Source organism: Odontesthes bonariensis, chromosome 11 (assembly GCF_027942865.1).
Source record: "Odontesthes bonariensis isolate fOdoBon6 chromosome 11, fOdoBon6.hap1, whole genome shotgun sequence".
NCBI lineage: Eukaryota > Metazoa > Chordata > Actinopteri > Atheriniformes > Atherinopsidae > Odontesthes > Odontesthes bonariensis.
In genome coordinates, this window is record NC_134516.1 from 23,910,713 (window position 1) to 23,933,864 (window position 23,152).

Sequence of the window (23,152 nt, forward strand, 5' to 3'; positions counted from 1 at the left end):
GCCAGAGAATTGAATCTAAACCGAGCCGAAGCATTTGATGACGTACAGACGTATCTATCGTTCTGAGACGAGGTGTAATGCAGCGACCGCACAGTGCTCATATGGATAACCAAATAAACACACCCATAAGTGAAAGAATCAAGGCTTTCCATTTACCAAACAGAGAATCAAACAATCCTGGAAGGAAAGTATCCACACCAGACCAACACAACCCTCTGATGCAGTATTTTTTGGTATGAAACTACAGCAACTATCCCCCCCATAAGGGCACAAACACCTCCCCGCTCGGCCACTAGCACATCTAAGGCAAACCTATTCTGCCGTGTCAGAAGACATGTTGGTGCTCCTTGTTCAGCCAAACCTTCAAGTGCATCAGAAGTAGAATTAATACATTTTTGATGGTTGTAATAAAGATAATTAATCCAATCCACGTTTTTAAAATCACAGGCCACGAGAAAATTGACTCAAAACCTGCAGCTATTTGGTTTCTAGCTTTATAATCATCGATGCTATCGACCCAGACGGTGGAGTCCCTGTACTCCTTCTCCCGTCCGTTGCTGTGCACAGAGCAGACAGCAGGTCAACCATCTTATTCTTTCTTGACACAGTTCACATACTGGAGGTTTAAAGATTTTCCTCAAGTAACGACGGGAAATGAATGATGAAAAAAAAAAACAACTTTGATGATTAAAAACCTTTAATACAACTACAAAAACAGACACAAAGCGGCTTCACAAATGACAAAGTATTTCACAGAGCAAATACAATGCTGTGTTCATAGAAAAAGAAGCTGATACGACCATCTTCTGTGTGGTTGGCATAGTGACGTTTCTTCAAGTCTGTTCAAGCAGAGGATGTTTGAGCTTACAATGTAGAGCATGTCTGAAGTTGATGCTGAGGGTCTCATTGGTCAAATCCTTTTAAAGTTTTCAAAAAATAAGTACCTCATCTCAGTCTCCACTTAGGGGTCTGCATGGCTTTTTTCTTTCATTTCAGGACTGGAACATGAACACCAGCTGTTTCGGAATCAGAAATCTGACCCACATTCGGAGAAAGTGGCTCCGGTCAGCGACAGATTTCTCTGGAGAAAAGAACAAAAGTAGATTTGTTTGACAATATTACAATGCAATACAATAACTTATGCAAGAAGAGAACAAAAATGACCAAAATGCAGCGTCATACCTGCCTCTTCTCAGTCTTCCTTCAAGTTGTCGAGGAGCTCCTGGGTTTTTTGGGCCAGCCTCGTCCTCTCAGCCTTTTGCTTCTTTAGTTCCGCATCGGCCTTCCTGCTTTGGTAGATCTTAACCGCTGCAAAACCCAAACACAGCACCAGGGTCTTCAGAGCCAGGATGTAAAAGAGAAGGGGCACGTTGTCCAGAGCCTGAAAACAGACAGAATGGACTTATCAATTGATTTGTTTCCTTTTGTTGTTTTAAAAACTACGGTGGGAAACAAAGTTCTGGAACAATTAGGGACCCTGAAGGAGATGGGTTGTTTTTAGACCCCCATCCTGTCACCAGAGGTCTCAGCTGTCCCCGGTAGGCGGGAGGTAGGAGTTAATTTGGTCCCAGAGAGGGTGTGTAAAAGAAGCAGCTGCAGCCTGTGTACATCCGAAGCTATGGATGTTACATGACCACGCACGCACTTTACACTGTCCAAATCTCAATCTAAAACACCGCTGCAGGCTCTCCACTTAGTACCGTTGCACTCTTAAATTTGCCATTCAATACTTGACTGCTGTTGCCATAACTTCTCAACTCTTTGGTTGTTTTTCTGGACCAGTTTCTAACAATGATGTTGACGCATTTCCAAAAGAGTCACGCAGTTGTAGAGAAGTTCTCTTAACTCAGTGAAATGGCAATTGACGGGAACTCACAGATCTACGGAAGAGTATTAGGGCCAGGCATAAGAAAGAATATTTCTATTTTGCCTGTCGAGAATAAAGTCGACATGTCGAGATTCAAGTTCGAAATATCGAGAATAACGTAATTAGATGAAGAACCAGAGGAGTTGACTTTATTCTCGACAGGCAAAATATTATTATTTTTTCTTATGCCTGGCCCTAATACTCTTCCGTACTGATCAGTTCTCCAATCCTCCAACAAAATAGGACAAAAAGACCCCCGTGAAATAATCATGCGCTTATTTAACCGCAAAGTGGCTTAATTGGGTTAATATGAAGTTGTGTCAGTAGATGTTAGTCCTCCAAAACATCCAATGTGGGAACGTTAGCTTTGTGCGACACAGTTTCGAACAATTATGAAAAATATCCAGCCTTACAGGAAACAACAGAGGTAAAATATTAACAAAGCGTGACGTTGGTCAGTGTAAAATAATACATATGAGCTTATTTACCTTCCAATTGATCATCTTTGCTGCTGTAATATTGACGTTCCTACTCACTGTAACAGCCACAGAGCAATAACAAAAATGCTCGTCTGAAGAAGGCGGGACTTCAACTAACGGACCAATAGAAATGTGATATTTGTTTGACGTCATTGGTGCTGCATTCACAAGTCACAGGAAAAAGCTACATTTGTACAGGCGCTGAGTTTGGAAAAGGACGCAAAGAAAACGAATCACGTCAATCGGACTTCAGTATTGAAGAGATTCACGTATTAACAGTTAAACGTGATGTCATATGCACAAGGCATAACAAACCATTTTAATATGTCCATTGAGTTCGCAAATGTTTTCAGATTGCTTCACGAACTACTTAATTGAATACATCTCCATCCCCACTACGCCAGTGCCTTCTCGAACCTACTTGAAGGTTCTAGCGGTCCAGTAATAGTTTTACTACACACAAAATGGGGCAAAAGGGACTGCCCGGCGAGGGGAAAGAAAAAAAAAAGAGAGGAAAAGGGGGGAAAGAGAGAGAAAGAAAAGGAGGAGAACGTACACTATATATATTTTTTATTTACTCTTCTATCTTCTCAACATTGTTTACACACAGTTCTGCACTTGTTGCAAGATTTATCATCACTTTAATTGTCATGTCTCTTGCGGGATACGAACCGGTGCTGTGGCAATATCACTTTCATCTTAGCTTGCTCTCTCGTCTCGCAATGTATTTTGGGTAACGTAGTCATTTTTTAACACAGGAACTCTTTTTCTATACAAATCACCAAAGTAATAACCCTGTGATTATGCAGTTACTCACATGAATGCATTTAATATGATGAAATGAATATGATACAATATTCAAATAATTAACTCAAATTACCATATGCTACATTTAAAGCTAAAACAGTATTAACAGTCTATAACTGTAAATGTAAATAACTCCCCATCATGTTTCCCCTCCTTTTTTATGGTAACCTCAATTATTTGAGAGACTACGTCTGTGCAACACAAATGAATAAAACAAATTCCAAATTGAGCAGCAAAGAGTGTTGTGTTTTGTGAATAAATGTAAATTATTCTGGCTTTGGTTTTCCCAATCACATTCAGTGGATGACACTCACTGTCCTGTTATTCAAGAGGAAATTAAATAAAAACATGAAGGCTGTTCTTGGGAAAAATTATTAACTTTAATTTAACATACACTATATACATATCGTTCAGGAGGTCAGGAGTGCATTAAGTATGTACATGGCCGTCCCTCCTGTCTCACTGAAACCGAACAGAACAGAACTATTGGCACACACACACACACACACACACACACGCAGCAGCTCCCACACTGCGCACCTCAGCTCTGGCCCTGTCATATATCCACGCCAACAGACAGAGAGACGGACCGGAACAACCCAGAGACAGACAGACAAACAACAGAGAGACAATTAATGGTGACTATAGGCCTCCACTCTTCCTCCAGCCATCCAGGGTCTGTCCTGACTCTGGACAGTACCACCGCCCCTTTAGCTGGGTGTGTCCAGTCTGTTTGTTTTTGTCCTGGCCACACACTTTGCAGCTGTAGTGGTATTTCTCCTTTTTCAGCCTCTTCCGGGGCTGTTCCCCCCTTGCCATTCGCTCCTCATCCTCCTGGGCAGCTTTGTTCAGCCTCCAGGCAGGTTGCCTTGGCTGGGCACCTGGAAGGCACTCTGGAGGAGCTTGGGGTTGAGGAGCCTGAGAAAAAGGAGGAGCATCTGTAGATGGTAAGTGGGGAAATGAGGGAGCATATGATAAGGGAACTTGCTCTTGTTTCTAATATGTGAGCCATGCTGATTTTACATTCATTTATCTTATTAAAATGTAACCACATTTACTTCAGTTAAATATTGTGTTTCAGAGTGAGGTGTTACAGAAAGTGTTATTGACCTCTGTGACGAGGGGTCCGGGTTCAGCGTCACCCATCATAGCACTCGGAGGATCACCAGCCCCTATCGCAGCTGACTGGGCGGCAATGTCAGGCGTGCTGCTGGTGTCATCCGGCTCATCCTCCTCCTCAGGCACCTGCGAGGGGACTTCAGGGACCTTCGATGGAGCCAGGAGGACACCTCTGTTGGTATGGGCCAATAAATATTCCACTCCTATGCGCTCGCCTGTTACCAGTATAAACACAAAGATGAAGAAAGGACATGCATACACATCCATCTCCTCCATGAGTAGCACAATCATCACACAACAGAAATGCATGTCCTCTGAGTAGGGGGTAGCCTAAGGAAGAGAGGAGGAGGGGATGGAATACTCTGGTCAATCAGTGTTGCTTAGTTTGTCGTGTCACTGTGTCTCCTCTCCCTGCCTCTGTGTCTCCTCTCCCTGCCTCTGTGTCTCCTCTCCCTGCCTCTGTGTCTCCTCTCCCTGCCTCTGTGTCTCCTCTCCCTGCCTCTGTGTCTCCTCTCCCCGCCTCTGTGTCTCCTCTCCCCGTCTCTGTGTCTCCTCTCCCCGTCTCTGTGTCTCCTCTCCCCGTCTCTGTGTCTCCTCTCCCCGCCTCTGTGTCTCCTCTCCCTGTCTCTGTGTCGCCCGATCCCCGGACAAGCGGAAGATGATGGATGTATGTATGTATGTATATACAGAATGTATGTACTGTATTATACAGTATGTATGAAGACATGTTTTGCATTTCCGTTTTATTATTATTGTGAAGCACTTTGTAAATGTATGTTTTAAAAGGTGTTATATAATAAAGTAATAACAATTATTAAGCATGTTTAAAACACCTGGACACATCTGTCTGCTCCGTTCAAACACATAACCAGGCTCCATTACCGGAGAACAGAAAACACCACAGATTGCCGATAAATGACTATTCCACTGACGGACAATGAAACTTGGCACAATTCTTTCAAATCTTAAGGCTTTCCCCTAGAAATCGGCAGCGTTTATAGAGCAAATAAACAAACAAATAAGTTACTATTGGTCTTCTGATTCTGTCATATCACCATTATCCCCACCATCGCCAGACAGCGCTATGTGTCCAGCAGCGATGTCAATTCAGGACGAATCTCCGTTAGCAAAACGGCTACGTAACAAGAACGTTGAAATACAAGTTGAATTACGCGCTAACGGGATGGTAAGATTACACCTTGTATTGTTTTGTCACACGGTTTAACATTCGGCTTTGACACGGCGTTGCTTTTATGAGTATTAACAAAGTTTCCCAACCTTTACTTGCACTTATTGCTCTGGTGTTAAGCGGTGCGGATGAAAAAACATGGCCGATATTCTAAAAAGATAACCCAGCCTTCTACATCACGTGACTTTGTTAGGATTTGTTCGGAATTGTGTTCGGACCTGGTTTGAAACTCTTTGATGTGTTCGGACCTTGGTTCGGACCTGTTAGGAAATGTAACAATGTGTTCGGAAAATGTTAGGATATGTTGGCAACGACTATCTTTTGTGGATGTACCCGCTATGGCTGTACATTTCCCTCCCACTTAAAATTTTAACTTGTGCCAAACAATCTCTCTGTAACGGTTAGAGTTAGGTGTTAGGGTTAGAGTTAGGGTTCGAGTTAGGGTTAGGGTTCGAGTTAGGGCAATTAGGGTTCGAGTTAGGACATTTAGGGTTAGGGTTAGGGTTAGGGTTCGAGTTAGGGCAATTAGGGTTCGAGTTAGGACAGTTAGGGTTCGAGTTAGGGCAATTAGGGTTCGAGTTATGACAGTTAGGGTTAGAGTTAGAGTTAGGGTTCCAGTTAGGGTTAGGGTTCGAGTTAGGACAGTTAGGGTTAAGGTTAGGGTTCGAGTTAGGACAGTTAGGGTTAAGGTTAGGGTTCGAGTTAGGACATTTAGGGTTAGGGTTAGGGTTAGGGTTCGAGTTAGGGCAATTAGGGTTCAAGTTAGGACAGTTAGGGTTCGAGTTAGGGCAATTAGGGTTCGAGTTAGGACAGTTAGGGTTAGAGTTAGAGTTAGGGTTCCAGTTAGGGTTAGGGTTCGAGTTAGGACAGTTAGGGTTAAGGTTAGGGTTCGAGTTAGGACAGTTAGGGTTAGAGTTGGGGTTAGGGTTAGGGTTCGAGTAAGGACAGTTAGGGTTAGATGTTAGGGTTAGGGTTCGAGTTAGGACAGTTAGGGTTAGGGTTAGGGTTCGAGTTAGGTTAGGGTTAGGGTTCGAGTTAGGACAGTTAGGGTTAGGGTTCGAGTTAGGTTAGGGTTAGGGTTCGAGTTAGGGCAGTTAGGGTTCGGGTTCGAGTTAGGACAGTTAGGGTTCGAGTTAGGACAGTTAGGTGTTAGGGTTAGGGTTCGAGTTAGGGTTAGGGCTCGAGTTAGGACAGTTAGGGTTCGAGTTAGGACAATTAGGGTTGGTTAGGGTTGTGTTCCACTAGGTTTTACATCAAATAGGGTTGTGGTGATGTGTATAGACATGCGTAGTCACGGTGGCCGAGAGGTTAAGGCGTTGGACTCGAAATCCAATGGGGTTTCCCCGCACAGGTTCGAATCCTGTTCGTGACGAAGTTTCATTTATTTATTTTTCAGGTATTGCTTTTAGCTCAAAGACGAGAATGAACATATGCTTCGGAACTTATACATGATTATGTGGACGAGCCTGATCTGAACAACTTTAGATATATAGTGATAATTTCATGTTTTATTCCACAAAATAATTATTAGCGACGGCTGTTTGCTGCAATTGTGTAGCTAGAAGAAAATCCGATTATCTTAATGCTGATTTGTCACTTCTTTATCCAAAACCTAAATGGTAAGTAAGTAAGTAAGTAAGTAATCTTTATTTGTACAGCGCCTTTCACAGACCAGGGTCACAAAGCGCTTTACAGATAAACAGGTAAACTTAACACACAGTTAAGGAGTACATAAAAGTATAAGTTTAAAAGGCAACTTAGTGACAATCATAGCAGCCCTAAGACAATTAAGAAAAAAACCTGAACAAATAAATAGGTCTTAAGTTGCCTTTTGAAGCGCAGAGAGAGCGGAAGATGGTTCCAAAGCGACAGCCTGGAAGGATCGGTCTCCTCTGGTCCGGAAACGCGTGCGTGGCGCCATCAGAAGATTCTGATCCACGGACCAAAACTCAAAACCAAAGGTGACCGAGCCTTTGTGGCAGCGGCCCCTCGGCTCTGGAATAACCCTCCCTGGCACATTCGATCTTCTGAGGCTGTTAAATCCTCCTTAAAAACCCAATTTTTTCTCCCTGGCTTTTAATCATATTTAAGTAGACTCTTGGCTGATAACCTTGATTTGTTTTATATCTTTATTTGAATGTATTTTATTTGAACTTATTTTATTCTATTTCATTGCACTGTGTTTTGGTATCTATTGATTTTAAACTGCTTGGAACGGTTGCATTCTTCACTTTTACCTTTAATGCAGCTTTTATCCTGTACAGCACTTTGGTCAACCTCGGTTGTTTTTTAAATGTGCTCTATATATAAAGTTTGAGTTGAGTTGAGTTGACCTCAGATCCCGAGCTGGGGTGTAAGACTGGATCAGATCTCTGATGTAAGCTGGAGCCTGACCATGCAATGCTCTGAAAGTTAAAACCAAAACTTTGAAATTTATCCGAGAGGAATCTGGGAGCCAATGAAGAGCTTTAATAACAGGGGTTAAGTGAGTCCTCCTATTAGAGCGGGTCTCGCTGCAGAGTTTTGCACTAACTGCAGGTTAGACGGCTCCTTCTTGTTCAGACATGAAAACAAACTATTACAATAGTCCAAACGCGATGACACAAATGCATGAATAATCAGCTCCAAATCATTTTGTGACACCATTTTCCTGAGTTTGGAGATTTTCCTCGGTTGAAAAAAGCAGTTTTTGGTCAGCTGTTTGCAGTGTTGCACTAATGACGTGTCCTTGTCAAACACAACACCCAGGTTTCTGAGGCTCGTTTTAACAGACTGGCCCAAGTCACCCAAGTACTGGTTAATCCCTGGAATGGAGTCATCAGGGGCAATAACCAGTGTTTCAGTTTTGTCCACATTTAGCTGCAAGGTGTTATCATTTAGCCATTGTTTTATCTCCACCAAACAATGAACTAAGGAATTTAGCCTCTGGAGCTCAGTTGGCTTGAAAGAGCAGTAAAGCTGGATGTCATCAGCAACTATGTGGTACGAGACATCAGAAAATCTCTGGATGATTTTTCCCAAAGGGATCAAATACAGCAAAAATAATACAGGACCCAAGATAGCACCTTGAGGGACTCCACACAGCAGATCTGCTGACTCAGACCTTATTTGGTTAGCTGTGACACTAAAACTACGCCCAGAAAGGTATGACGAGAACCAGTGTGGAGCTGAACCTGACAGACCTACTTCATCCCTGAGTCTTCTCAGCAGGATTTGGTGGTCAATGGTGTCAAAGGCTGAGGACAGATGTAAAAGAACTGGAACAGTGCATTTTCCCGAATCAGAATGGATCATGGATGTTACTTTGATCCAGGAATAATGACAGTTGTTCAGAGACCACCTTCTCTAGGATCTTGGACAAGAGTGGTAGCTTTGAATGCTATGTGTGGAAAAAAACATGGATTGGGACGCGTATGGCCGACAGTATAAATACGGAGTAAGCTTACAGTCGAGCAACTTTCCTAAATCAAACACTATTTTCAGGGAGTGGCTCAATAATTGCAGTTTTCAGAATTCAAAGTACTTTACTCGTACAAGTTTCACAAGGGACAGAAGACAGAAGAAAGGGTTTGAAGTGAACTTTATTAATTATCTTCTTATAGATGGCATGATCACAAGGTTACATGAAAAAGCAATGTATGATTTGGAAATGACGTGGTCTCGGTTTAAGGATGAACCGTTGAAAACTGTAGAGATTGTCATTGTGTGATTAAAAAAAAAAAATTGAAAAAAAGACAGAATGAAACGACTGACACATGCACGGTTTTAGTTCAAACCAACCCACAAGATCCCAGAATTACCAAACCACCGACAAACGCGTCGTATTCAAGTATAATATAAGTGAGGTGGATGATAATGTGTCATTGTAGCATGTTGAAAGTATCTTGGTCTTTTTGCGACTGACAAAAAAATGTAATCAAGCCTCAAACTGCACAGTAAGCGTGGTTGCTTCATTGTTAAAAAAAAAAAAATAGTTGACAAATAAATAGAAAAGCGGGTCAGTTTCCTTAGAGATTTGAAAATAATTGAAGTCATGCAGTGTTCTGCAGCTACATAAAGCTAAAAGGGTATAAAAGGCTCGTGTCCTACATGCTGTCGGCTCATAATTTCATGTCCACAGGGAAGGAAGGTACAGCGCAACTCAGAAATGATCACTTTGGCTGTTCGTTGATAATAGTAGGCCCTTCCCCATTTCTTTACACGTGCCCCATCCACTTTCACAGTCTATTTAACTATATATATATATATATATATATATATATATATATATATATATATATATATATAATCATTCCTTCAGTCCTTTGACCCGTCACCTGCATCAACAAACGTCTTCATCTTCTCACACATACTGACCCATCTATCCTTTCTCTCACTGTCATCACCATCTGAAGACCAACAATGGGGCACGCGCTTCAGTGAATTCAAATCCTGCTCTTGTAGTGTATATTACATCAATCAATCAATCAATCAATCAATCCTACACAGTCTTGCAGCTACCAATCCAAATGTGTATTAATCCACAGCTAAAAGTAGTCCCTAATAAAAGCGGTCTTACTATTCAAAGAGAGAAGCACATTCTTGCTTTTATAATGAGTGTAAATGATCTCACAAACTCCCTTGTTGGCGAATCGAAGGCTTAAACGAGTTCAATCTCGTGGATGATTTTAGTGACTCGTGCCAACAGTGAAAACTGCCTCTTTAACCCTAAATCCATGGCTTAGCAGTGGTCCAACACCACCCTGTTCTGGTGCGATTCTGCTGTTTGCTTCGCGGTAATAAACATCTCAAGCATGCCCTTCTTTTTTTTTCCGGCCCTGACATGAGGGGATCTTTCCCCCGTCTTTCACTCACATCCACCTCACCAGCTGACGCATGCTGGCCATGCTTCTCTGTCGGTGAAGCGATTTCACACCCGTTTCAAGGAGAAGCAAAGAAACCACTCGTAAGCCTCAAATGGTGCTGCATTGACTCTCCCTACTCTTGCTCGGCAGTCATGATGCTGGTTCCAGGCAAAATCAGAGGGAGGTGTGGCAGAAAATATTGTCCTCTGGTCACTCTGCTCCAGCGTTTCCCTGGTAACTCGCTCACAAGTGGCTATAACTGTTCTCCCAGGCAGCAGTTGGCAGCACAGGAGAACACTTCCAGCACTTTTTGTCATCATTACGCTCAGGAGGTCTCAGCCTTGGTCCTCCAATGCTGCCTATGATCACGGTAATAGTGCTCAGTAGCGCCCCCTGTGGTTCGTTCTGGACATGGTGAGGGGCAGAGACACGGAGGAGAGGGAGGACACCTCCCAGTAGAGAGATCGAGACAGGAAGAGCTGGTAGAGGATCACCATGGAGATGGACTGGCAGAGGATCACACCGATTGTCACCACCTACAGAGAGGGGAAGACTTGGTTTGGGTGGAGCCTCGTGAAAAAACTGAAAATACATCCAGAATTAAAGGGATAGTTCGCCTCTTTTGACATGAAGCTGTATGACATCCCATATTAGCAATATCATTTATGAACATTTTCTTACCCCCTGCTGCCTCCTGTGAGCCGAGTTCCAGCCTCGTTTTGGCGTTGATGAAGGTAGTCCGGCTAGTTGGCTGGGGCCACAAAAATAAAGCGTTTTGCTTCTCAAAACAATTTGCGTTCAAAAGAGTAATACATTTGCATCACAAAATCGTCCATCCAGAAAAAGTCAGACCTCACAATCTCTTGGCCCTATTTTCTCTCTCTTCATATCACTGCCTGCTGCCACCTAGCGATAGCCGCACCTGTTACGGTGTTTGCTGCTCGGTCTGCACTTCGGTCTGCACGGTTTACACAGCGTAGTGATACGAAGGTAGAGAGAAAATAGTGCCAAGCGATTGTGAGGTCTGACTTTTTCTGGATGGACGATTTTGTGATGCAAATGTATTACTCTTTTGAACACATATTGTTTTGAGAAGCAAGACGCTTTATTTTTGTGGCCCCAGCCAACTAGCCGGACTACCTTCGTCAACGCCAAAACTCAACTGGAACTCGGCTCACAGGACGCAGCAGGGGGTAAGAAAATGTTCATAAACAGGGTGTATACAGGTATAAACAAGTTAAATTTAAGACTTTTTAAGACCTTTTAATACCACTTCTAAATGAAATTTAAGACCAAACGTACGATGCAAGTAAACACACGCGAAAAGATCACAAAAATGTCATCACTGTCCTAAATTAAATTTATTACAATATTTTCAGAACATTTAAGTCCCATGAACAAATGCTTATAAAATCAAGTAAATATATTTAAAAAAAAAATACTGTTCCTTTAGAGCAAAAAGAAAAATACACAAATATTTAAGACCCATGCAATCTGAATTTAAGACAATTTAATACTTTTCAAGGTCTTATTTTCAGGAAAATTGATTTACGACTTTTTAAGACTTTTTAAGGACCCGCGGCCACCCTGATAAATGATGTTGCTGATATGGGATGTCATACAGCTTCATGTCAAAAGAGGCGAACTATCCCTTTAAGTCTTTCTGGTGACCTGTTCCCCAAAAAAATGCCAGAATGATCTGTAAGTTAGTGGAAAAAAACGACTACAAAACGCTGTTCAAAGAAACTGGGTCAAACCTTCTCCCTCTGGTGCTCGTTGAAGATTACAGACGTGAGTACGAGGACGGGATGACAGAGGAACCACAGGAAGCAGCCCTGCAGAGAGGAGAAATGAGGCCACCTGAGCAGCAGTACAGTGTTCCTGTCCGGTGGCTGCTGTGCACAGAGTCGTTACCTTAGCGAAACAGAGGTAGAAGTCTCTCTTCAGGGTGCTCCTCTCGGTGGAGATGATCTGGTAGAGGATGGAGGCCAGCAGGAGGGCCATGGCCACTCTCAGAGCTATGAGGAGGAGACCCGCCAGACTCCGCTGGGCGTGGTAGCTGTGATGTTCGCTCTCCGACTCGGAATACTGCTCCCAGAGCAGCAGCACCCCCTGGGGAAGCGACAGCACGATCTTATCTCATCCTTTGTCCCGTTTACAAAGCTGCAGCGCAAACCTGCTTTTACCTGCAGGACGACTCCACCGACAGAAACAGCCGTGGAGGCTGGAGAGCGCTCCCACTGCAGGGGTCTGGACTGAGGCTTCCTGCCTCGACTCAGAGTCCAGCCCATACACAGACTCAGTAACATGTACAGCATGGACACCTGGGACACCATGTCCCAGACTGTGAGGAGGACGAGAAACAAAACAAAACCGACTTATCGAAAAATGATTCGTTTTGGTGTGTTCAGTATGAACTTTGCCTTTTAAATAGCGTCCCGACTTTTTATTTGTGAAAAAGACACATTGTTGCCCGATTGATCCAAGTCTAAATGGAGCGGCCACAGCTTTTTCACACGTGTGCCAACAGGAAAGAGAGTCAAATGTGAAACATTACAACATACACTCTGCCAGGCTGCCCATCAGGGGGATACCGGTGCCGTCTCTGGAGTACCTGCAGAGAGCAGGAACGAGGACAAACGTGAGCAGATTTTCATTCGCACACATTTAATGAGATTTTAAGGCGACTTAAATTGAGAGAAAGAGAATGAGAAGGAAAACGTCACTGATTAATAAGTGGGATTCTCCTGCATCTACCTGGCTAAGTGGATGTAGTTGCAGAGGGAGGAGCAGCCCTGCAAAGCCAGCGCGGTTGTCAGCACGTTGAGGACGGTGTGCATGGGACCCCCTTTCCTCAGAGCACGGTACAGAGGCTGGACGTAGATGCAGCAGGCTATGAAGTAGGCCAGCAGCAGCAGGAAGTAGAAGCTGTGCAGACCTGAGGGAGCGGAGCGGATATCTCACGTGAGCGATGCAAGCCCCACAGGAGCGATCCCCACAGGGTTTACATTTAATACGCTGGAGTTGCGGTGCAGTTATCATGTAGAAACCTGCACACAGCATATGCAGTTAGACCTGAAATGGACACGCATTTGAAAGGAAAAAGGTTTAGCCCAACTTAAGTAACATATTCATTGACATGTACAATAAAAAAGGACAATAAGAAACTTGTTTCAACACTGTACTCCCGTATTCAATCCAATGAGAAACACTCAAAGGATAAGGTTAGATTAAGGTGGGAAAAAGAATCTGGACAGTCAGAGGTTTATGCTGGAGGAACTGTGGAGAACAGCTAGCAGACCACTTTCATATAATCTGGAGCTGCCCAGCTATTCAGCCATACTGGCAAGAGATCATGCAGATAATCCAAAATATTTTTGGCAATATTGCACTCCATTTACTGATGCGAGAGAAATATCTTTTAAAAATATCATTAGCAGCCAGCAAGAAAGCTGTAACCCGAAAATGGCTGCAGGCTTCACCGCCAACAGAGACAGACCGGATAGATGTTGTGACAAACATTCAAAATATTAGTGACGTGTCGGTAGCGAACGATCCGGCTCTTTGAAGTGAACGACAGGAACCGGCTCCACAATGGGAGCCGTTTTTTTTTCTTTCAGTATCTCGCTGTCTCTCCGCCTTCCTGTCGTTGCGCTTGTGCTCTGCAAGTACCACAGAGCCAACAGTTTTTTTTGTCCTTCGGTGCCTCGCTGTCTCTCCCCTCCCTTAAACACCTTAAAACTTAAAAACTTATAAACAAAAAGCTTAAACACCTGGTGTTTCTCAACGCCAATCTGTAAGTCTTTGAGTGATTTAATACAGTGAGTTCTTCATCTCTAGTGGTTCAAAACTTGTTGTTCACATGTTTTTTATCCTTCATAGTTTTATACTTTAACTTAATAGCACTGAAAAGTGATATTTGTATTGTGGCAGCTTTTTTGTTATGAAGCTGCTTTGATACTTTTTCGTATTGTGGTGGGTGTTTTTATTTATAACTGTTTACTTTATTTAAAGTTATTTTTGTGGAAGTGGTGCTATTTTGTGATAATTTAAGTGGTTATAATCAAACTTTTATTTATAAAGCATTGTTATGCAGCATTTTTACTCATCATAAGTGCTTAACAATGTCAATAATGAAACAAAATGTTATAAAATTAGGTTTAAGCTATTAATTAATTAATAATGTAGAAGAGCCATTAGAGCCGCATCTCGAAAAAGTCTCGCTAAGTCTATGGAGCCATAAGTATTTGCAATACTGGGAAAAATGGATTGTGTTTGTGGCCACAAGAGATGCTCACTGAGCCCTTACTGTATGAACTGACATGTACCTCCATCCGAATAATGTCTGTATGAATGTGTAGGTGACCAACTGTTTGTTCTATGTTTTCCTGTATATTGTTTCTTTCTATAAAAATAAAGTACAAAAAAAAAAAAAAAAAGGAAAAAGGTTTGCTGATTTCATCTGCTCGTAGCTTAACGAATCGACACTGAAACGCAGCATCTCCCAGCGTCCTGATGCACGCAGCTGGATCCAGTTTCACCCGCGTCACCAAACTCAATAATGTCTGCTGGCAGCGGGAGTGTTTATGCGACGTCTCACCTGCCTCCTCGGCACTGAAGTGCTCCAGAGGGTTTCCCGCAGAGTCGGCGTTAAACATCAGGACGGTAAAAGGGAGATCGGCGTGAGACGGAATCACATCGTTTTCCTGAAGGGGAAACAGAAGCAGGAGAGAGGGAAATGCTCAGTTTAACTGCTCTCAGTGGAGAAAGATCATCAAGGAACGTTTACAGCTGTTCCTGCTCAGATTTCCTACTCTGCTGCTATTAATGCAAATGCTTTCACTGCTCGTTTGTGGGTGTGTTCGTCCTGCAGCAGCAAACCGATTGAGCTTCTGATAAACAGGAAGCGCTTTTTTTAAAGTGATAGTTCGGAGTAGATTCACCCTAGGGTCATTTGAACCGTGACATCCAGCCAAGTAGCCCACCCGAAGTTTTTTCGATCTTGGCTGAACATCAGCTGAGTTACTGAGTTATCCCGACTAGCTTAGTACAAGCGCTAACGGACCCTGGCAGTATCTCCAAAATTACCACACTAAAATCACATGCCATGACACCAAACTTCTACAGTAGTACAAATATGGTCTGTACTCTGTAAGATGAGGGTTGATCTACTACTGTAGACAACAAAGTATATGCTATATTCTACATGGTTTTTTATTAATTTTTATGTTGTAGAGTTGTGAATTTATTTTATCAATGGAGAATTTTGAGCAGCCTTGCTTTGTTGTCTACAGTAGTAGATCAACCCTCATCTTACTTTGAAGCTCCCAGATCAAGGAAGTGACGTCGATGCAGCTTTAGCAGCAGAGAAGCTATCAGGCTTGTGTTGATAATAATAAACTCCTGGACTATTTTCAAACTTCCAAATGCATCGTTTTGTGAGTACAGACCATATTTGTACTACTGTAGAAGTTTGGTGTCATGGCATGTGATTTTAGTGTGGTAATTTTGGAGATACTGCCAGGATCCATTAACCCTTGTACGAAGCTATTCGGGATAACTCAGTAACTCGGCTGATGTTCAGCCAAGATCGAAAAAACTGCGGGTGGGCTACTTGGCTGGATGTCACGGTTCAAATGACCCTAGGGTGAATCTACTCCGAACCATCACTTTAAGTATCACCCAAAAGCTTCAATGCTCTAGGAATAAAAACTCTTGGACTGACCAGGCATTTCTGCCAATGTAAAGCACCCAAAGTGTGTGTTCTCCGATTGCTTCCCACTCTGATGTAAAACATCCTAAAATGATGTAACGCGCCTCAACTCCATCCCTCCCCCTGCAAAGATTAGACCAAGATTACTCCAAAAGAAGTCGAGCTTGGTTTGTCGAGCCGGGGATGTTTCACTTGATTTCATCACTAACGCTCGGACGAGCTGATGAGCAGTCTCGGGTGATCAAAATGTAGCCGGTCACATTCCCACTAGTGCACACTGCCTGTCCATCAGTGTCCTCCTCGGTCCGTGTGTGAGCCGGCTCGAAGGGGAATACTTTCCTGTACCTGACACGTGTATCTGTCGGCGTAGAGGAGCTGCCAGGCTGTGGGGGCAGACTGATGAGGGATCGTCTGGTTGTGCTCTTCCCGGCTGAGAGAAACTGAAGCAGGAGAAGGAGGAAGAGGAATAAATCAATGCAGCCGGACCACATTCAGCAGCGTTTTATACCCCCCCCCCCCCGGTTCTTACGGGTGAACTGGGCTTTGCCGAGCCTCTCGGAGCAGCTCAGGTTATCCAGGTCCGAGTCCATGTCCTGATACAGCAGCAGTCTGGACTCCTTCTCTGCAGCCAGCGAAGGGTTGTCCAGCCGGCACACCAGCAGGCCGCTGTCACCTGGGTAAACATAACACCGTAATGGTGAAAACCACAACAGGAACACAAAATATTTTTAACTTATCCAGACTGTTGCTTGTTTTTAAATTAATTTAAATCATTTTATTTGTTTCTCTTTATATTCTTCTATGTATTTTAATGCTTCTTCCACTCCCTGCTGCAATGCTTTTATTTTATGTAAAGCACTTTGAATTGTTTGTACATTAAATGTGCTATACAGATCAATTTGATTATATACATATTTGTGATCGCACAATCCTTTTCTCTGGCTGCTTTTCTTCCAGAAGCTTTTTACACCTTCTCAAACAGCAGATCTAGGGCCCTGGGGCTCCGAGAAGGCTGGCCCCTAACGCCGGAGGTCTTTATGGCTCAATCACATTAAAACGGGGGTGGAGCAGTGATTTTAAATGTGTTCCAGGGGTGGCACATGAGCGCCACATCAAGCCCATAGACACGACGCTGAGGTTGGCATCCGATTCACGAATTAAATGGATGGGCATAAAGGGCCATTTCACAGCATTTTTGCATTTTGATCGCCCTAAACTAGATCTTGTATGGAAACTACAATAGTTACACTGCTCAAATCTGGTGGAATTATTCTAAAGAGGCTGTAGATTCATTAAAACCTTGTTTGGGATTTGTGAAACCTTTTTCTGATTTGTACAAATGCAGAACAGGGCCATTTTACTGCATTTTTTTGTCATTTTGATCGCCCTAAACTAGATCCTGTATGGAAACTACAATAGTTACACTGCTCAAATCTGGATGGAATTATTCTAAAGAGGGTACAGGGTCTTTAAAACATATTTTATGATTTGTTAAAACTTTATTTGGTCATTGAAAATTCAAAAAGGTGAAATCATCTTGCTGTAAAAGTGCGACGCCCATGCATTAAAAACAAATAAAAATAATAACAAGACGGCATAAGGCAAACTGCACCCATCATCTGGAGAGGTTGAACTCAATAAGAATGAAAGCTGGGAGTAAACACCCATTCAACATTTTCTGTAAGAGGAAGAAAACAATCAGTGCAGACGTTATTTGGTTTAAAAATAAAAAAAAAACAAAAAAAAACAAAGCCAAATGAAAACATCAGATAACCAAGGTTTGTGATTTGAATCGACTCATGGGGAAAGTTTCACTGCAGATTAGCCGTCTGTGTCGCGGCTAAACTGACACGTTAGCAGCAGCAGCAGCACGTAAGCATCGTTACCTTGGTACATGAATTTAGTGATGAACTGGCCCTTCTGCCGCCTCGCCGCTTCGCTCTTAAAAAGTCCGCTCACAGTTTTCCCAGAAGCCTCCGAAATGAGCAGCGCCACGGCCGCGAGAGTCGCTAACAAGCGCCACATTTCCCTTTGACTGTATCTACAAGAAACCAAAACATAAAAAACGTTTGCGGGTCCATTCAATGAGCCACGAAGCCAGAAGTAAAAAAAACAAAAAACCCAGCTGCGTCAAGACGGCCACCGTTAGCCAGGAAGAAACCGGAAGTGATCAATAAAAGCTCATCTTTGGGCGGAGGACAGCATGAAAGCGATTCACCTGAATGTTGAAATTAGGAATTAAACTGAAGCTGTAGTGGGTTGTTATCTTGTGAAATGAGAAAAATGCGCACTTTTAAACAATAAATTTGATTTTAACATTTTATCGCCCAATTAAATCTTCTTTTTTTTAAATCAATTTTGTCATAATTCTGAATCTCTCAGTGGACAATCAATGTTTTGTTTAGATTAATATTGTGAGTGTATTAAATGTATTAATTGTGCATCTTGTTTTGCTTATGTGTCTCCTTTTAAAATGATATGATTTTACCAAGCTTTGTCATTTTTGAGGCGAATTTGTTAGGTGAATTGTTACTCTGCCCATATTGTGTAACATCTTGTCTTTGTTTTATCTGTCTTTTAAAAAAGACGACCAAGTCAATTATACGTCCTTGATTTAATCCAGAAAAGACTAAACTGTTGACCAAACCCTTATATTTTGAAAAGAAGAATATCCCGGTAATGCATCATTATTTTAGCTAAATCACAACTGTCGCTTTACTCACTCGCCATCGTTTGACAGTCTTGATTGACGCGGCAGTAACCCCATCAAATTACCCATGAGTTTGTTCGTCATACGCATTAACCAATCAGAGAGCCGAAAGTAGTCTACATACGCTCTACATCCCGCCCATTTTCAACGTGTCAACATTGCCGTAAAACAGCTTGCGACTGTCGTGCGCTACACAATGCCGCCACTGTCCCAGGGAAAATAGTACACTTCTGTACTTTCAGTCAGTTTGTTGAGCTGTTGTGTCCACATTTAGAGCACAGCGACGATTAAAATGTCGTTTTACGTCTGTCGGTGACCTCAATATGAAGTGACAGAAACCGGAAGACCAGGAGGATGGACTTCAAAAGGACTGTCCTGGTGACTGGAGGCTCTGGATTCATGTGAGTTCACATTACACCGATGGACAAGGCATTTCGTGGCATAAAAGCAGCTGCTGCACTGATAAAGCTGATATATAGGGACGGTTGGACAAAGTTCAGTTAGGTGTTAATGAATGTCCATCTCTGTACTTGCAGCGGCTCCCATTTGGTGTGTGCCCTGGTCAACGGACACCCAGAATGGAGGATTATTAACTTGGACAATGTAAGTTTTCAACGCGGGACCTTTTCAGTGTCCACAACCACAATAAGCTCTCGTTTGTGGAGCCTTTCCTTATTCGACTTGTTGAGAAAGCTGTGAAAGAAGGCACTAACTCTTTGACTCCTGTCGCCTTGTAGCTGGATTACTGCTGCAGCCCCAGGAGTCTGGAGAGCATCGAAGACCAAACCAACTACACCTTCATCAGGGTAAAAGCTGATGAGAGTCTCTGATTTGGTGTCCTCAATGAAAATGTTCAGGATTACTTATTATTCAAAGGTCGTGGTTGTGAAGTTCTAACCGCCTTTAAGGCAGATTAAAGTGATAGTTCGCCTCTTACCCCCTGCTGCGTCCTGTGAGCCGAGTTGCAGCCTCGTTTTGGTGTTGATGAAGGTAGTCCGGCTAGTTGGCTGGGGCTTAAAAAAGAAAGCGTTTTGCTTCTCAAAACAATATGCGTTCAAAAGAGTAATACATTTGCATCACTAAATCGTTCATCCAGAAAAAGTCAGACCTCACAATCGCTTGGCGCTATTTTCTCTACCTTCATATCAATGCGTTCAGCCACCTAGCGATAGCCGCACCTGTTACGGTGTTTACTGCTCGGTCTGCACGGTTTACACAGCGTAGTGATACGAAGGGAGAGAGAAAATAGTGCCAAGAGATTGTGAGGTCTGACTTTTTCTGGATGGACGATTTTGTGATGCAAATGTATTACTCTTTTGAACGCAAATTGTTTTGAGAAGCAAGATGCTTTATTTTTTAAGCCCCAGCCAACTAGCCGAACAACCTTCGTCAACGCCAAAACTCGCTCACAGGACGCAGCAGGGGGTGAGTCAATGTTCATAAATGATGTTGCTAATATGGGATGTCATACAGCTTCATGTCAAAAAAGGCAAACTATCCCTTTAAGGTAATTCCATACAGTAATGTGTCTTTGCAAGCTTTAAAGGATAAGACCGTTTTTTTGACATTGGGCCCTTGATTTCACATTATAACATGATGTTCTACTCACCCCTGCTTGTTGTTGAACATTTGGAGCTGTTCCGAAGATATTCGCGAGGCGTCTGGCTGCTCTCTTGAGATATTCGGCCATGAAACGGTTTCCTATGGGCAAGCTTATACAGGCACAAACTATGCTGTTTATAATTTATTAATTACTGTACACTAGCACTGATAACGTGGAGGTGCGTCGCTTACTTAAAAAAATCCGGGTTATTGTAATTTTGATTTTTTTGTCGTAAAGTGGGTGTTACTGACGTCCTCGTCGTGCTACTACCACAGACAGCCCACAGACCTGCTGCCTATTTATTCATTCGGCTAAAATTCAAAATTAGTAACCCGGATTTTTTTAAGTAAGCGACGCACCTCCACGTTATCAGTGCTAGTGTAGAGTAATTAATAAATTATAAACAGCATAGTTTGTGCCTGTATAAGCTTGCCCATAGGAAACCGTTTCATGGCCGAATATCTCAAGAGAGCAGCCAGACGCCTCGCGAATATCTTCGGAACAGCTCCAAATGTTCAACAACACGCAGGGGTGAGTAGAACATCATGTTATAATGTGAAATCAAGGGCCCAATGTCAAAAAACCGGTCTTATCCTTTAAAGTACACAAACGGATTCCTTGTCTCTCACAGGGAGATGTGTGCAACTCGCGTCTGGTGAATCACATTTTCAACACAGAAAACATCGACGTCATCTTTCACCTGGCGGCCAAAACGCACGTCGGTGAGCAGCAGCTGTGACGTTGTGTTAACGTGACGCTCCAACACTGCTGTTGGTTCGGTCCAGCCAAGTGAGCCCTGGCTCTGCTTTTCTTTCTCGCCCCAGAGTCCTCGTTTAAATCCCCGCCCAGTTTCCAGCGGGTCAACGTCGACGGGACCGGAGCTCTGCTGGCAGCTGCCCATCAGGCTCGACACCCGCCGCAGCGCTTCATCTACGTCAGCACCGATGAGGTGTACGGAGCCGGTGTGGAGGAGGTCAGCGGGCCCGCTGCTGTTTTCTGATCCAGCTGTTTTACCTCGACTTTATGGACCACTTAGTGACTTTTTTCCTCGTTAGGTGTTCGATGAGAGCAGTCCGATGAGGCCCACCAACCCGTATTCTGCCACGAAAGCAGCCGCAGAGTATCTGGTCAGATCATACTGGGACCAGTACCAGGTAGACGGGTTTGCAAGTTTTGTGCTCCTCTTCTATCCGACTCTGATTTCTCTTGTTTTTGTGTTGCCAGTTTCCCATCATCATTACCAGAAGCAACAACATCTATGGGCCCAGGCAGTTCACTGAGAAGGTTACAGATGTTTTAATGACTGGCTCCAGCAACAATAAATGCCATTTTGATGAGAAATAGGAATTCTGTTATTGTATAAAAGATATTTGCAACATTGTGAAGCGGCTGTATGTGTAACTGTCCTTACTTGCATGAACATTGCATGTTGTTCTTTATCTTTAAGGTTATTCCAAGGTTTCTGACTCTCCTGCAAATGAACAAGAAATGGTGTGTTTGAAATGACCAAGTAGCCTTGTAGTTCTGGGGCATAAAAAGGCAAACCGGAGTAAATTTAGTCTCGCCTCTCTGCCACAGCACCATTCAGGGCACCCTCCCTATTTCCCGCCATTTTCTCTTCGTCAGTGATGCCATCAGCGCCTTCCGTCTGGTCCTAGAGAAAGGGATTGTGGGAGAAATCTACAACATTGGGACAAGCTGTGAGATCCCCATCGTTCAGCTGGCACAGGAACTTGTTAGGACGGTGAGTTCAGGCTCTAACGATACTGAGGAAGAGTTGACAGTTTCACAAAGAATGCCAGATAAAACAGCTGTTTTTTTTTTTTCTCAGGTGAAAAATGTGCCTGACTCAGAGGTGAAGGATTGGCTTGAGTTTGTGCCCGAAAGGTGAGCGAAGCTGTGGCTACCAGGATATGTAACCCTTTAAAAAGTTTTAAATTTTCACCTTAGCCATACTTATGGCTCATGATCCTGTAGGCAACTGGTCGACCTGCGTTACCCAATCAAAAGTGAGAAACTGCAGCAGCTGGGCTGGAGAGCAGAGGTGTCATGGGCGGAAGGGATCAGACAGACCGGTGCGCTAACCAAAAAAATATGAGAAAAGTGTCAGTTACAATTCCCCTTCTGTAATGAATATTTATTTGTGTGCGTCTTACAGTCAAATGGTACCAGGACAACCCAAACTTCTGGCCAGATGTAAACGAGGGAGGACCAACGAATCAGAAGCAAGCTTGAAATAGCAACCAGACTGACAGGGAGCAAAATGAACCAAGAGCCTTTTCTACTTTTTTGTGCGTTTAGACACATTCATGGTCGACTAACACCTCAAATAAGTGCTGTAAACCTGAGCAAACGCCAGTCTTACCGAACAGATCATGTTCTCTGATGTGATGAGTGCTGGACCAACGGGCCCCGAGGTGCCAGACAAAAGGAAGGCAGAGCCTCCCTTCAACCAAAGCAGTCTCACCTGGAAATCAGTGCACTTTACATTAAATGTTTTTACCTGATGTCCAGAAGTCTCTCATTTCATTCAGCTCGGGCTTGTTATTTGTATAAACTCTGCTATAAAACCCTTGTCCATCTCCTCATACTCATCGAAGTTGAATAGCATCGTCACATTTCAAACTGGATCTTTTACAATCTACATCTACTTGTTTTAACAGTTGCCTATAAGAAGGGAACTGGAGTCATTCACCCAGGAGAATTCTGTACACACGGGTGGTTTTTCATTTGATGCCGTTGAATCCGTTTAACACTTTAATAGCTTCATCATGCAGTTTATTATCAGAAACATCTAAATGCTCTCACAGACACATGAAAA

General features: G+C 43.2%; 2 protein-coding genes, 1 long non-coding RNA gene and 1 other non-coding gene across 5 annotated transcripts; 2 read left to right on the plus strand and 2 right to left on the minus strand.

Annotated features, from left to right (window-relative positions):
• Positions 1-3,503: 3,503 nt before the first annotated feature.
• Positions 3,504-5,659, minus strand: LOC142391419 (uncharacterized). Of its 2 annotated transcripts, none has more exons than XR_012770552.1 (3): positions 5,551-5,659; positions 4,264-4,487; positions 3,504-4,071 (listed from the first exon to the last, which is right to left on the minus strand). It is a non-coding gene; the product is annotated as an uncharacterized LOC142391419 (long non-coding RNA). The 2 variants fall into 2 exon arrangements; XR_012770551.1 differs by having other exon boundaries at positions 3,504-4,091.
• Positions 5,660-6,751: 1,092 nt separating this feature from the next.
• trnas-cga (transfer RNA serine (anticodon CGA)) lies at positions 6,752-6,833 on the plus strand. Its single transcript has one exon. It is a non-coding gene; the product is annotated as a tRNA-Ser (tRNA).
• Positions 6,834-9,023: 2,190 nt separating this feature from the next.
• Positions 9,024-18,132, minus strand: gpr180 (G protein-coupled receptor 180). Its single transcript, XM_075478043.1, has 10 exons — positions 17,905-18,132; positions 16,548-16,691; positions 16,364-16,458; positions 14,906-15,011; positions 13,063-13,243; positions 12,870-12,919; positions 12,492-12,649; positions 12,220-12,417; positions 12,063-12,140; positions 9,024-10,841 (listed from the first exon to the last, which is right to left on the minus strand). The coding sequence occupies exons 1-10, from the start codon at positions 18,041-18,043 to the stop codon at positions 10,686-10,688; spliced, it is 1,305 nt and encodes a 434-aa protein (XP_075334158.1). The 5' UTR covers positions 18,044-18,132; the 3' UTR covers positions 9,024-10,685.
• Positions 18,133-18,890: 758 nt separating this feature from the next.
• Positions 18,891-22,838, plus strand: tgds (TDP-glucose 4,6-dehydratase). Its single transcript, XM_075478052.1, has 12 exons — positions 18,891-19,129; positions 19,265-19,331; positions 19,466-19,534; positions 20,963-21,053; positions 21,156-21,304; positions 21,387-21,485; positions 21,556-21,615; positions 21,779-21,822; positions 21,910-22,075; positions 22,163-22,218; positions 22,309-22,406; positions 22,490-22,838. Exons 1-12 carry the CDS (start codon positions 19,083-19,085, stop codon positions 22,564-22,566), a joined length of 1,023 nt encoding a protein of 340 aa, XP_075334167.1. The 5' UTR covers positions 18,891-19,082; the 3' UTR covers positions 22,567-22,838.
• Positions 22,839-23,152: the final 314 nt, after the last annotated feature.

What these genes read in the sequence shown, in the direction of transcription:
- gpr180 (XM_075478043.1), bottom strand. Translation starts at nt 18,043, where the DNA reads ATGTGGCGCTTGTTAGCGACTCTCGCGGCCGTGGCGCTGCTCATTTCG. An exon ending in CTTCAGTGCCGAGGAGGCAG is followed by an intron (nt 13,244 to 14,905) that starts GTGAGACGTCGC and finishes CCGCTCCCTCAG; the next exon opens with GTCTGCACAGCTTCTACTTC. An exon ending in TCTACCTCTGTTTCGCTAAG is followed by an intron (nt 12,141 to 12,219) that starts GTAACGACTCTG and finishes TCCTCTCTGCAG; the next exon opens with GGCTGCTTCCTGTGGTTCCT.
- tgds (XM_075478052.1), top strand. Translation starts at nt 19,083, where the DNA reads ATGGACTTCAAAAGGACTGTCCTGGTGACTGGAGGCTCTGGATTCAT. An exon ending in GGATTATTAACTTGGACAAT is followed by an intron (nt 19,332 to 19,465) that starts GTAAGTTTTCAA and finishes GTCGCCTTGTAG; the next exon opens with CTGGATTACTGCTGCAGCCC. An exon ending in CACAGGAACTTGTTAGGACG is followed by an intron (nt 22,076 to 22,162) that starts GTGAGTTCAGGC and finishes TTTTTTTCTCAG; the next exon opens with GTGAAAAATGTGCCTGACTC.